Here is a 15,040-nt window from a genome sequence, read left to right on the forward strand (position 1 = left end):
AAAAAAATATGATTCCGATCAGATGGGTCTACAGAATTTATGTATCTAATGATAAAGAATAGGCAAATTTTGTCTGAAAGTAGTATAGGTTGAAAGCTTGGTAAAATCGTTGTTTATTCGTTAAAACATATATGTGTTTGGATTACTTTTAAAACTCTACTCAAGAGAAAGTCAAATATGATCTTAAAAATATAGCTTTTCAAAAAAAATATGATTCCGAACAGATGGGTCTACAGAATTTATGTATCTAATGATAAAGAATAGCCGATTTTCTCTGAAGTCAGCATAAGCCTAATGATAAAGAAAAATGTTAACTAGTGGATAAAACATATTATTGTCTGTATTCTTTTCAAACCTTTATACAAAAGAAATATATCTAGAGTGTTAAAAATACAAAATTCATAAAAAATTATGATCTGAACAAAACCCTAAATAAACTAAAAAATTTTCAATGCAAAAGAATAGGGAAAAGCGTTCAGAAAAAAAAATGCTAAAATTTACGATTTTAAACGATTTAGCTTTAAATTGTTAGTTAATTTGTAATAATATTTGAATATTTAATTGATTGTGATTATTTAATGTAATTATGATGTGATTAAGTTGTGTTTATATGTGATATTTTGTGTATGTGTGATAGTTGAATGTGTTTTGTTATCATCGTATTTTGTTGTTTTCGTAGCTCGGCTGCCCGTTATTATATCTGATTGTGTGGTACAGCGCACCACGTGATGTCGTCGCTGAGAGTTTAAAATCAGCGACGGCAGAAGCAGTGGACTACGTGGACCCGGTGAGTAGAATTATGTATCATTACAATTACGACATCAACACACAAAATACAACAACACAGCATCTATACACAACATACCATACACCACTCTACATCAATTCTTACCTAACAACAACAATTTATTACACTTAAAACATATTTTAATCATTATCCACAATATAAATATGATATTTTATTGTATTTTACGATCAATATTGATCATTTATTGTTTAAATTTCCGCATCGTTAACGTGTAAAAATAACATTTCTTTACATTGCTTGGCTGAGTGGCAGCAGTTCATCATGCCATGGGCCAAAAAAAAACTTGTCTAAAATTGCTGGAAATCAGGTTTACATAAAAAATTTCCATTCATGTTTGGTGTTGTTTTAGTCCACATTGAACACTGGATTGAATAGTTATACTTTTAATTAAATTTTCCATAAAAAATACAATACCTAATTTTTTGTTTTTTAAATGATGATTTTTAACATGTACAAAACATAGGGCGTCCATGTTGTGTGCTACAGCATAATGAATGTAAAAAAATTGGTTTATAGTTTGCTGAAAATCAGCTTTACATGAAAATTTCACAATCGTGTTTGATCTTGTTTTGATCTGTATTGAGCACTGAATTCAATAATTGCAATTTTAATTAGATACTCCATAAAATTTAATTACCTAAAAAATATTTTTTTAAAGTGATGATGTGTTGTATTCTCTGTTTTCATATTCCTTGTTCATTGTATAGGGCTTTGGTGATTGTATTCTACATCAAATTGCAAAACTCGGCTATGCACAGGAAATGAGAGAATCTCTGATGATTTCTGCACGCAATGTCAATTTGCAAGACGAGGTACGTATAGGAAACAACACATTATTCATTATAAACACTAAATGACAATTTACCATCTTCAAATTTATTAATCCATCATCACAAGCATTTATCACAATTTCATTATCATTGTTAATAGCCAAGACATAATAAATAACAATAAATAATTAAATGATAACAGTTAAAAAAATACTAATTTACATTTTTCGTGAAATATAGGCCTCATATGGTTTTAGTTTTTGATACTTCGACGGGTTTTTTTTTTGTGGAGCCACTATTCGATGCCCAACTGAGCTAGGCTAGGCCCAGACACATTATTTGAAACTTTTACGTGTTATTTAGGTCACAGACCTTGGCACTTGATTAAGGACTGTCTGACGGTGACACTTGTCTATAGAAGGCTGCTGTGAAATGCAAGGCCTGGCTGGTGGAGTCGAGCTGCCTATGTCTTATGAATGATGTAATTACTAGTTAGTAGTAGCCTCCTATTAAGACTATATAGGCCTAGGCCTAAATGTTTGTTTAGCATTAAGATACAGGCAGTCAATGCTATCCTAGGCTAGGCCACCGTCTACTAGGCCAGGGTATATTAACCCATTTAATTTGCTAATTTTTCTAATGTTAACAATGGTTCTATTTTATGTTGTCTTTTTCGTATTCTCCATGTTGTGTCCATGGAATTAGTGAAGTACAGCATTAATATTTTGTATTTAAATTTTACTGTTCAATTTTTAATTTTCCATGGTTAAAAAATATATATTATTATTATTTAATATTATTATTATTATTTAATATTATTATTATTATTATTATTATTATTATTTCTCAAACCAAGCAGCTATTGTTTCGTTTAAAAAAAAAAACGAGAATGGTTTTTGCAAAACCAACACTTTTTATGTACACTTTCAGAGGGGAGGAAGGGGGGTACCGAAAAAGGGTATTGTTTGTAGACTTGCAGAAATTTTGATAATTTTGAACGACCCCTAAATCACGTCTCAAAAATGTATAAAGAAGAGACTTAATTGTAATTTGCGCTATATACAAACTGATTATTATTTTTATTATTTCTCATAACAAGCAGCTATTGTTTTTGTTTTTAAACTTTATGAGAGTTGTTGGTTCTGTGGTTGCTGTTGGGGCTCTCAATCTTATGGTTGAGGGTTCAAAACTTTGCTGTGAAATACGTTTGTGTGCATGAGTAAAGCACTTCGCCTATCTTGTCCCTCTACTAAGGCTGTCTCTTATACACATCTAGATGTGTATAAGAGACAGGTCCTCACCATCATCTAGGACAAGGCCTAGCCTCACTAGTATTTTATATTATTAATGTTTAAAATTTAAGAATAAGAGTGGATTTCCTTTGAATGTTGATTAATATGATCATATGAGCTGTCATTTATTGATTCACTCTCTTTGTTTCCAATGTGTTACAGGATAAAGAGACTCCACTTCACATCCTGTTAGAAGCCAAACATAAATTCAGAGATCACCTAGATATTGCAAGACTTCTTTTGGATGCCGGGGCTGATGTAAATATAAAGAATGAGGTAAAATACTGTATACAAGATATACTGTATAGGGGAGTAAATAATGTCATTCAAATTTGTATGAATATGTATGGTTGAATAAGAAATACTGTACAATATGTTTGTGTAAATTGTATTTTGGAGATATCCCTACAGTATACACATAGCAATTTACTAATTTATATTATTACATAAATTTTGAGTGTTTTAATAATTTAATGATGATAATTTTGATGGTGATGCTTCCGATGATCCTATGGTGATGGTTTGGATCATGATGACAATACTGAAGTAGATGGTGATGAAAGTTTTATAGATAGGTACATTATTATTATTATTATTATTATTATTATTATTATTATTATTATTATTATATTGTATCTGTTTGTTGTTTTCAATGTTTATCATTTATTGAATAGCCTTTTTATTCTCTTTCCATGTCTTTCATTGTATGCAGCAGGCAAAATGAATGTAATTCATCACATGTTTGTTTAATGATAATAAAGCAATCTTGAACTATTTATTAAATGAAGGTGATTAAAGTTAGATTGGTGATGTGGAAGATGAAAATAAGAACAATTAAAAAAACAATTTTAAAAATATGCTTACAGCTTGAGCAGTGGCTGATCTGAGATTAAACAATGGAGGATGACTAGGTAGTGTAAACAGGTTGTTCATGGAGGCCTCCCCAGGATTTTTGTTGTTGGGGCTCAGAAATGCACTTTCCACATTCTAAGAGGTCTGTTAATGATGTTGAAGTCTCATCAAATAAGCATAAAATAATACTGTACAGTACTTGTTTTTTCTGTTGACGAATCATATCAAAAAGACCAGATGAAATTATTTGATCATTATTATCATGATAATGATTACATAAACAGCAGCAGTTTCAGTAATGGAGCCTAATACCTGTATGAGCAGGGGTGGCACCAGCGGGGAGGCCAGGCCCCCCTTCCCTGTCAGGGAGGGCTGGGCCCCCACCCCCGTCGGGGAGAAAAAGCACAATTCGTTGTGGAGGGAAAAAAATTTTATGTATTTTCTACTTATTAGTAGACTCTAAAATCGATTAAATAAGCCTTTGAAACCCCCTAAATTGTCCAAAATTTTGGGGGTCCGCCCCCTGGACCACTTTCAAAACCCTTTAATCAAAGCTTGACCACGCCCACTTTGCTTTCCTTGGGGAAATCTGTCTGGTAAAATGTAAACCATTCCACAAATCATCTTGATTTTAAGAAATGTTAACTTTGTATACTTGGCATGGGATTACTCTAGTCTAGGCCTATGCATTTTTGTGGGAAGGGTTATCCAAGACCTTATTCACTTCTCCCCATCCTAGATCTGCTCTTGCTTGAGTTATTAAAATAGCTGTTGTTGCTGCTTGATTGATTGGCAAAGAAGACCACTGGTACAGTAATATTAGCACAACAGATTAAAGCGATTGTGTTGTTAGGGAATGGTCTTATAATCAATACTCAATAATTTCTATGAAGTATTTTTAAAAGTAGGATGATCGATATTGATTTGTTTTAAGTTTTATGTGTGATTATTTTTACAGCACAATCAGACGCCATGTGACCTCTATATAGAGAATAAATGTGAGGAGTATGGTTTTAGAAACAGAAAAAAACACAAGAACGAAGTCTTGCAACTTCTGCAAGGTGAGCAGTTCCTACAATTTAATTATTCATGTTATTGTTTATGATTAGGTAGTTTAATGTAATTTTATCTCCTGCTTATATTAATTGGATAATAATTTATTATTATCCGCTGTAAACAATGTCTTGCAGTCAAGCTCATTGTACATCACAGATGTTTACTCGTTCATTTATTTGTCACAAAAAAGAAACAGCAAGGAACAGCACAAACAAAGATGAGACAGGACACACCAAAAGTGAACTCTTAAAGTTGGGGTCCTTTACAGAAAGCAAATACTTACAATAAAGTAAATATTTAACATTCAAAGTTAAAATATTCCTCAAGCCCATGTACCTACTTCGGTATTTCATATCACCCTAATAATTTTGAGTCTAGAATATCATAAGAATCGACTTCTAAATGTTATTATTATTTGTTTAATTATTTGTTTAATACATTATTGTTGATGATGATTATGACAATGACGGTGAAAATGATAATATTTTTAAGACAATAAGCAAGTCATCTTATTTTTTATAAATGATTATTTCCCTATATCCATTTCCATTATAATAATATTTGAAATTTTATAATAATGAGTCATTTACCATAGGATCGTGTTTTCTTAATTATTTTAACTTTTTAAAAGATTTTTATTCACATGTAACCTGTTTGTTTTTCCTTTGTACTTTTATTGTTAAAAAACAATATTTTGCCTTTGTAAATTAGACTTTAGAGTTCCAGAGGTAATTTTAGCCAGAGGCAGTGAGGCTCTGAAGGTTTTTAATGAGGAATTACAAGAAGGAAGTATCACAGTAAACCATGCACGATTAATGGTGACAGGCAAAGAGGGGGTGGGCAAGACTTGTTTGGTAAACACTCTGCTTGAAAGAACGTAAGTTTCCGAAGTGCTGTATCTGTCAATGGATTTCCAATATAAATGTTGCTGTATTGCTGTACTTTTTTTATACAAGTTTTGTATTTTATTTGCTTTCTATATATATATTTTTTTTAATACAGTATGATGCCACGTAAATATTATTGTTTCAAACATGCATGTACTTAATTGTCATTACCCATACATTCAACAGCATGTTTTGTTGTATATATTGTACTATAGACTATATGTCGGAATTTATATCTAACACCTCCTTTATATTTATATGTTTGACTTCTTAAAATTGTTCATGTGATGTAATATTCAAATGTAGTTTCCTTTCTGACAAGAAAGTTTCTTGTAACTACTCCTCCATGTAACCACAACTCAATCATGGCACTTAAATACTGTAATATGTACATATACAATTCAAAAATTCAAGCAGTAATTAGACTGTTCTTTCCACAGATTTAATGAAGAAGAACCATCGACTGATGGAATAGTGTTGACCACTGCTTTTCAAACTACTGATATAAGTAGTGTGTGGAAAGAGGCAGAGGACATGGACGGTATGACAAGAAACAATTTAACTTTAAAATCCTATTCTCATTTGTTTTGACTCAAGCTTTGATGAATTTCTTTATCTTTTATAGAATGTGATCGGATCAAAGATATATTTGATAATGCATTAGAAAGTAAAGTTGCCGAGAAACTGAAACAAAAAGGAAGCCAAGTAGAGGCAGCTGAACCAGTACAGGCATCAGCAGGAAAGTCAACACCTGTACCTCCACTTGTACACGCCCCTAAAAAATCAAATGTCTTTGTACGTGTATTTCAGCGGTTAACTAAAAAAGATGGTCGCAGGAAACCAGTTACCTCCTCTACACCTGTATTACCATCTGTGCCTGTTCCAGTTGAGGTAGGACATAATATAGTAATAGTATGTGTTTTCAGAGTGTCTTCAACAGATGATCAGATAAATTATTATAACTGTGGGATTTAATGACACGTTTTTAATAGATTGGCATTTTTTCAGCCTTCGTCACTGAGACTCAATGTTTCCCACAGCATGCATTGTTGTTCTTCTGTATATTGCCTTGTAATATATTTCAAGTTAAAATAATTGTGTACACCTCTGTCACTATATACCTCTGGTAAACAATTGATTTGATTTAATTTATTTTAAAATTCTGAACAAAACAATGTACTGTATGTAAACACTCATTTTTTTCTTGAGCCATCAGAGCAATACAGTGTAAACATAATTGTTTTTGCCCCAAAACCTTTACTCAGAAATACAAATATTGTATATCATTGGGGATAGTTTTCCTATTTTATTCCTAGTGGGGGACTTCTTTGCAAATTATATGGATGTACACTTTTGCAGTGCTTTCATGCAATAGTATAATAATGCTAAAATATGTTTAACCGACTTCATTAAAATATAATACACTATCATTTTTTTATCAGGAAAAAATTATAAAATAAATATTATTAATATTGCATTATTAAAATTAAAAACCATACAAGTATAATTTGATAATTTGTAAGTAAGAGATTATGGCATTAAAACATTTGGAAAACTACCGTAACATTTTTTAATGTTGTATCCAACAACTAGCCAATAAAATGTAGCAATTATGTAATTAAAAATTCCACAATACTTAGATTATTTTAATTCAACTAAAGACTAGAGGATATATTTCCAAGAATACATAGAATAATATTTAAGGTAATGAATTTCAAAATCATCTTGTTAGTAATGTTTTCTAATATTTGAAAATGATTACATTCTGTGTCTTTCTAACATGATTTTTTATTAACGGACAAAGGTCAATGACCCAAGCCAAGCACTGCCATCAGAAAGGCAAAAAAGAATAATTGACAGAATGTTTGGAAAGGCCTCCGCATCAACTAGTAATGAGGACATGACTTACATTTGGGACTTTGCTGGCCAGCAGCTCTACTATATTACACATCGAGTAAGTACTCAATTTAGTTGTGTAATCTACTAGTAGGATCTGTGGCAGGATTCCCAATGTAAGCAGTAATCCTTCCCAATGCCGGAAATGCTTTCTTGCAATTTTAACATCATTCATTTGGATGAGATGATTTCTGAAGAATGATTACAGAACCTATAAGAAAAGTTAGATCATCAATTAAGAATAAATTTCCGCATTTTCTTTTAGATATTCCTAACAAGTGAAGCGGTGTATTTGATTTTGTTCAATTTGATGGAAGGTATGCACGACAAGGGGAAGTGTAGAGTCTCTAGAATGGTAAATTTTTGTTTCTTTATAATGGTGGTTTTGTGGATGTGAGTGCTGTATTTAACTTAAACATTCATGTCAAAATCTTGTAATTTATTTTCTTCTTCAGGAAAAACAAAATGTGATGACATATGATATGACAAATGTACAGATTATCAAATACTGGATGAGGTTGATATATACTTATGCTGTCCCTGTTGAGTCACCAGCTCAGGCTACACTGCAAGCCAAGAAACCCCAAATTGTGGTGGTTGGTACTCATGGCGAGAGCCTACAGGGTACCGCTGAAGACAAGAAGAAGAAGGTAAAATGTAATTGGAACTTGACATAATTAATTGATTATTAACATTCTGAATATGGTGTTATGCTCATGATATATTGTTATTCAGATTGAAGAACAGTTTGGTATAATATTTGAAGAAATCGAAGGTACTCCATATGGATGTCATGTGGTGAGGAAAATGTACGCCATCGACAACAAGTTTCCAACGCAAAGCGAGATGCTGACAACACTTAAACAAGATGTTGGTGAATTTCTGAATGCAATGCCCAAAACCATCCCGCTCAAATGGCTTGAATTCCAGCGTATTTTGCAGGAGAATGGTAGGACAGCAGTGCGAATGAGTTATTCTAAGGTATGTAATCATTGCCTAAAATGTTAATAAACATTAGAAAGAATTGTTTAATACTTAACCCCAACTCCTGTCTCTTATACACATCTAGATGTGTATAAGAGACAGATATCAAGATTCGACTTCTAAATGTTATTATTATTATTTGTTTAATTATTTGTTTAATACAATATTGTTGATGATGATTATGACAATAACGGTGAAATGATAATATTTTTAAGACAATAAGCAAACCATCTTATTTTTTATAAATGATTATTTCCCTATATCCATTTCCATTATAATAATATTTGAAATTTTATAATAATTAGTCATTTACCATAGGATTGTGTTTTCTTAATTATTTTAACTTCTTAAAATATTTTTGTTCAGACATCATCTTTTTATTTTTATTTTTTTATACGTTATAAGTTCCGTGTCCTGTGCTGGACAAGCTTGCGAGAAATGCACTTCCACGATTTGGAGGAGTGCCTGGAAAATGACTGTATTCCATGCGGGAAGAAATTGATAACCACAATTAAACTTCAGAGGATGTTCAAGAATAAGCAACTAGTGACAGGTAAATAACAAAAACTAAGGAAAACTAGCAATACCAGATAACATTCTACTATACTTTTTAAATATGTTAATTAGGTATTAAATATTGGTAACATTTCATTGGCCATTTCCACTTGGTACGCAGTGCAGTAGTTATGACTATAATTATACAGATGTTGGTAAATAGCCAAGCTTGCAACTTTTTCTTTTGTGGTGGGGGGTGGGGGGGAGTTTAATAATGAGAATAATTTTCAGGCTAATATTATTATTGTTGTTGTTATTGTTGTTGTTGTTGTTTTTGTTGTTATTTTTGTTATTATTATTATTATTATTATTTTTGTTGTTGTTTTTGGCTTTCGAGAATTTCAAAAGATGGGAGAGTGACAAGACAGACGACTGTACCCCACATCGTATAAACTTATGTCATTTATACAAGAGTCCCCTTTTCTGTCTGGACCCCCATCCCCCTCTTGCAAATATCTGGACCAGCATCTTTGCAAGTAATGGCTAATGTAGACGGACAGTTTTTTGTTTAATATTTGTGAGGTAGTGTAATGCATATACAACATGATTTTTTATTTTGGTAAAGCAGTGAATTCTACTTCCCTCGCTGTTTGATGATTGGCACTACATTCCTAAGCTTCATGTTTGGAGGTGGTCCAAATCATTGGGACTACATTCCTCAGCTTTATGTTGGGAGGTGGTCCAAATCCTTGGGACTACATTCCTCAGCTTCATGTTGGGAGGTGGTCCAAATCCTTGGGATTACATTCTTCACCTTCATATTGGCAGGTGGTTCAAATCATCTCGGCAAGTAGAAGCCACCACCTTTCCTCAAATCATGTTGTATTGTAAAATACCACTCCAATCTTAGAATACCTTATTTATTCCTCTACTAAACAAATAAAATTCAAACTTGAAAATAAGCTCAAAGTTTATATTAATCTCAGCATTTAATTATTCTATATCAAATCTGTAATATATATATTATTCAATTTTAAATTATCTATTGTGTTTGATGTCCTTTAGTGCCATAATTATGTTTGGTTTTTTTTATTATACAGTAGATTTTTTTTAAATTTTCAAATTGCTTTTTTGAAATCAATGTTTAATATTGAAAGCTTTATCCAGTAATAAAGGGATAAGAGTGGTCAGAGGGCCAAACTAAATTTTTGATTTTGACAACATTCATGCACTGTTTTTACAACCCTTTATTCTCAGATTTGATTTTATTTGATTTCATATCAAAAGCTATTGTAAAGCAAACAAAGAGGCACAGAGTCAAAAGTTATCCCAGAAATTGTAACATGATTTAATTCCAGAAGCATCCCATTTTATTATTAATATTAAAGACAACCAGCTTGATAACAAGTTTTTCCAGCCCACTTCTGATTTAGTATAAATTCACCATTAAAACTTTATGTGAAATGATTTTGTCCTGATCCATAATGTAATGTGATAGACAGCAGTCAATTTTAGTCATTTGATTCTGTATTAAATTGTTTTTAATTCATTTGTAGATTCTTCAATGCCAGCAGCAGGTTCCAGCGATGCTGAAACAGCGCCACCAGGTTAGTGTTTCAGAGTTTATTACTATTTTGTGTCTCATGAAATTATTTTTTTTAAGACAGCTATATGACTATTAAGTATTATTATAATTATTTATTTAATATATTATTTTATTTTTTTACAGTAATGTTATTATTCCAATTATTTTATTGTGCTAGACTTACTTTTATTTTCACTTCAGATGAATGTCTTGGTTATCTTGAAGACAAGCACCTGCTTCGTATCGCCAAGGGCATGGGAATGGAGTGGAAACAACTGGGCGTCAGATTGGGTCTTGGTTGGAAGATGATCCAACAAATATGGAGTGATAACAGACGATTATTTGACTCCATTATGGATATGCTTACAGAATGGAGGAAACAACAGAACTATGAGAAAAATCAAGTTGAGATAATGTGCAGAGCATTGAAGGAGCAAGGGCTCACAGAGCTTGCTAACAAAATCTTTGGCTCTCAAATGTCAGAGGTTAAAGAAGCCAATGCAAATGCAGGTGAAGATACGAGAGAATACGATGGTTAGTAATGCATTATTCATGATAAAATATTCATTTAATTAATATAATCTTAAAAAAAAAATCATTTTGATATTATTCTTTGTTGTGTAGTTTGTTTAGTTTCACAAAAATGCATATTGTTAAATCATTTCAGAGTGTGGAAAATGACAAAAAACAACCATTTTAATGGCTTAATGTATTATTAGCTTTTAATTGAAAATTAAATTGAAAAAAAAAACATTTTCTGGCCAGGTAATTATAATAATAATGGTAATACCCAAATATTTATAAGGCACCAATTTCAAATCGAATGATTAAAGGCACAAGCGTTTTTATACAAAATGGCAAACCAGCACAAGGGGCAACATTCTCTGCTCCCTGGGGAATATCCCTAGTCATTTGCTGCCTACTTTAGCACACAAAACTAGTACATTCAATGCCCCAACATCCTACCAGTTTGGACTGTAGATACAAAATTTCAGAAACAGATTGTGAAAGCCGCATTAGAAATGCTTTTCCGATGGAGAAACAGAGAGAAACATAAATCAACTCACAACATTGAAGGCAGCATAGATTGAAAATGATAAAAAGATCGCTGCATACTAACAACATACATAAAGAACTTGAAACAACTTTAATCAACAAATTAGTAGTACAGGGGCCTTGGACTAAGCAGAGATTGTGGCATGAACAATATGATATTGTGAAAATAATAGAGAAATATTTACCAAATACCAGATAGATCATTACTATTGTGTAAATTAACTGTATCCGCATGTTCCATTTGCAGTCATGTTTTCTTGACACGACAAACAACAACTTGGTTCTACCAACCAAAACCTGGGCAAGGAGTGACCCATCCAGCACGAACGTTAAGGCTTTAATTAGCAATGCCTCTGTTTTGGCCGGACTGTGAAGTCTACAATGTTAGTGTTTTAATATTGCTGTCTTTGCTTTTCCTTCAGGATTCTTGGCAGACATTGATATGCAATTTATTGCTGAGGAGCTTGGCAAGGACTGGAAATCCTTTGGCAGCATCATTGGTCTGAGGGAACCTGAAATAGAAAGAATTGAACTGGACTTTTCACCACCAACTGTGGATGCAAGTCTGGAAATGCTAGTCAAGTGGCGAGAAAGGCAAAAAGCTGGAGTTAACCACCTTGGAAAGATGTGTGATGCATTGGAAGAACTTGGAAAGGCAGCTGTTGCTGAAGCACTCCAGAAATACTACTAGGGAACTTAATTATAATGCAAGAAGAACATTTGTAGATACACATTGGTACCAACAATTTCAAAAGACGGTTACACAGTGGTTAGGCCAGGGGCTAGTTCCCCCGCTCCCTTCAGGAAGAGCAAAACCTTAACCACTGCCATTATGACTAGCAGCGTAACAAAGGGATCGGAGGCTGCTGGGTAGGGGCCTTTTAGGAGCCCACAAGCTAGGGGTCTTTTAGGAGCCCACAAGCTAGGGGTGGGGGGAAGTGAAGAGCGTTCTTAGTTAGCGTTCTATGACATATTTTAATGTCTGTTTACACATTCAAATTCTAAGTTTATATATCGTGATTTGACACATAAAGCGTACTTAATTTAAACTAATAAACATCTCTGTATCTCCACAGACTTTGGCTTGAAAAAGGGCTTTGGTTATTCATTTGTTTAAAAAAATATATTGGTATTTGCTCGGGGCCCTTGAGGCTCCGGGGCCCCTGGCTTTAGCCAGTGAGAGCTCATAGCCATTACGCCACTCATTATGACACTCAATAAAGTTAATGCTGCAGTGCACGTATCCTAGGGCAATAATGGTATTAAGAAAATACATGAAGTTATTGTTTAACCATAGAATCAAATTTTTGGGACAGCAAATTTGCTTTATAAATTATACAATATATTTTGTTTATAATATAATAATATGATGGAACTATACAAATTAGTAAACACTTTCTCATTTAATATTTGTAAATTATTGTATATTTTGTAAGCTTGTAAAATTTATATAACCTAATCTTGATACTTAAATGCCGAAATTTATATATTTTATATATATTTTTATATATATTTTTATATATATTTTTATATATATTTTTATTATTTTAGAATGTCGTTTCTTTTTAAGAATTATACCTTGACCGACTGTACATTCAGCGGGATAAAGAAGGTGGACAGTGCTACTTCTCATGGTTCCTGTATATTTAAAATAACACGCTGCCCAAATCATTCCAGTAGGATGCAGTTTTTTCACACTACATAACAACACTTTTTCAAAAACTACAGCTCAACTGAATACAGTTTACTGTAGTTCCTGTTCAAGTCACAAATTTCACTATAAAATCACAAAAATAACTTATTGTTTATCTTGACTATCCTGGCTACGGCCTGGAATGGTCACATTCTCATGTTCCGTAAATTAAATTAGAATAAAATAGGCATCTCTCAATTGTGCTTCATGATGGTTTTGTAATGGACATTATTCCTCTATTTCTTTTTCTATTTCTTTATTTGCAAATCACATATAATTATGTTTTATTTTTGCAAAATGCAAGTTTTTAAATAAAATTTAAAATTGATAAATTGATTGATGAATGAATGATTATTATTGTGCTTTGGCGTTTGTTTATGAACAGTGTTGCTAGCCAGTCTGTAGATACAGTAAAAGGGACCTCGCCTCACTCCAATTCCTCACAATGCAGCCCCAATTTAGGCTTTCTTCACGACACCATCAGATCCCTCGTCAATTTCCCACCCATGTCAATACTCCTAGATACGTCACTTTAGCATGGAGAACTAGTTTAAGATACAAGAATGATAGCCAGTGATGATGTTGACAATTACGATGATAATGATGGTGATTATTGAGTGCCGGTTTTTATTTAACGATCATTTAAGAATAAAAACTGCATTTAAGAAAAAACCAGAAAAATTTACATAAAAAATAGAACAATTCAAACAGACAAAAGGAAACATCAAAAGGGTAAAAAGAAATTAATTCACAAAACAAAGAGAAAAACAAAGGCACGAGTTTAATCACTATGGTTACAATATCACCTAGTAACCATCGGGTGGTACAAGATAACGTCATTTTCTAATTCATTGTTAAGTATGTGAAACCAAAACAGTTTTTAAGCCGCATTGTTATCTGTTTGAGGAATGAAGCCTTCATTTTAATTCTGTGTCGTTGGTTTTATTACTGAAAGAGGCCACGATTCACTCCAGAGGCGCTAGGGGTCCTGAAATGGGGTGGGGAAGTGCCAAGGTGAAGTGGGGTGATTTTTAACTACTTAAGCATGATTTTTTAGGGGGACAACTGGAAGCGTCCCCCTCCCTCGTGCAGCCCTAAATCCGCCATTGCAATTTCGAAGTTTTTAAATCCTTCAACCGACTTGCTTATACATCGTAGCACCATTCATTTAAATGTCTTACTTTGAGTTCCTATTTATGTCTAGTAAATATATATATAAATCAAGGTAGCCGTTAACACTGTTAAATTATATACATAAATCATCAAAGAAAGATAAATACAGTGTTCGAATAAAGGACATAATAATACATCATGTAGCATAGCTCGCAACGGAATATAGTCCTGTAAATAAATGAATAAAGAAATTGTGTTATAAAATTCCTCTGGCGGGACTCGAACCTGCGACCTGTCGCTGTCAAGGCGAGCGTCATAACCATTAGACCACGGAGGCTTCATGGTTAAACAGATTCAAATACCACCAGATACACTCCATTACACAATAAGTACGGCTAGAAACATATAATAGTATACACTGAAATATAAATCAAGGTAGCCGTTAACACTGTTAAATTATATACATAAATCATCAAAGAAAGGTAAATACAGTGTTCGAATAAAGGACATAATAATACATCGTGTAGCATAGCTCGCAACGAATGTAGTCATA

At 32.7% G+C, this 15,040-nt stretch overlaps 2 protein-coding genes across 2 annotated transcripts; both read left to right on the forward strand.

The window, feature by feature from the left end:
* Positions 1-605: 605 nt before the first annotated feature.
* Positions 606-8,569, forward strand: LOC117124732. The gene is made up of 11 exons (XM_033271050.1): positions 606-787; positions 1,516-1,620; positions 3,033-3,146; positions 4,681-4,783; positions 5,490-5,655; positions 6,106-6,206; positions 6,291-6,556; positions 7,470-7,619; positions 7,827-7,916; positions 8,017-8,211; positions 8,297-8,569. Exons 2-11 carry the CDS (start codon positions 1,570-1,572, stop codon positions 8,567-8,569), a joined length of 1,509 nt encoding a protein of 502 aa, XP_033126941.1. The 5' UTR covers positions 606-787; positions 1,516-1,569.
* Positions 8,570-8,946: 377 nt separating this feature from the next.
* LOC117124733 lies at positions 8,947-13,475 on the forward strand. Its single transcript, XM_033271051.1, has 4 exons — positions 8,947-9,098; positions 10,597-10,647; positions 10,827-11,159; positions 12,104-13,475. Exons 1-4 carry the CDS (start codon positions 8,984-8,986, stop codon positions 12,370-12,372), a joined length of 768 nt encoding a protein of 255 aa, XP_033126942.1. The 5' UTR covers positions 8,947-8,983; the 3' UTR covers positions 12,373-13,475.
* Positions 13,476-15,040: the final 1,565 nt, after the last annotated feature.

Source organism: Anneissia japonica, unplaced genomic scaffold (assembly GCF_011630105.1).
Source record: "Anneissia japonica isolate Jap-2015-1 unplaced genomic scaffold, ASM1163010v1 scaffold16333_len16417_cov112, whole genome shotgun sequence".
Lineage (NCBI taxonomy): Eukaryota > Metazoa > Echinodermata > Crinoidea > Comatulida > Comatulidae > Anneissia > Anneissia japonica.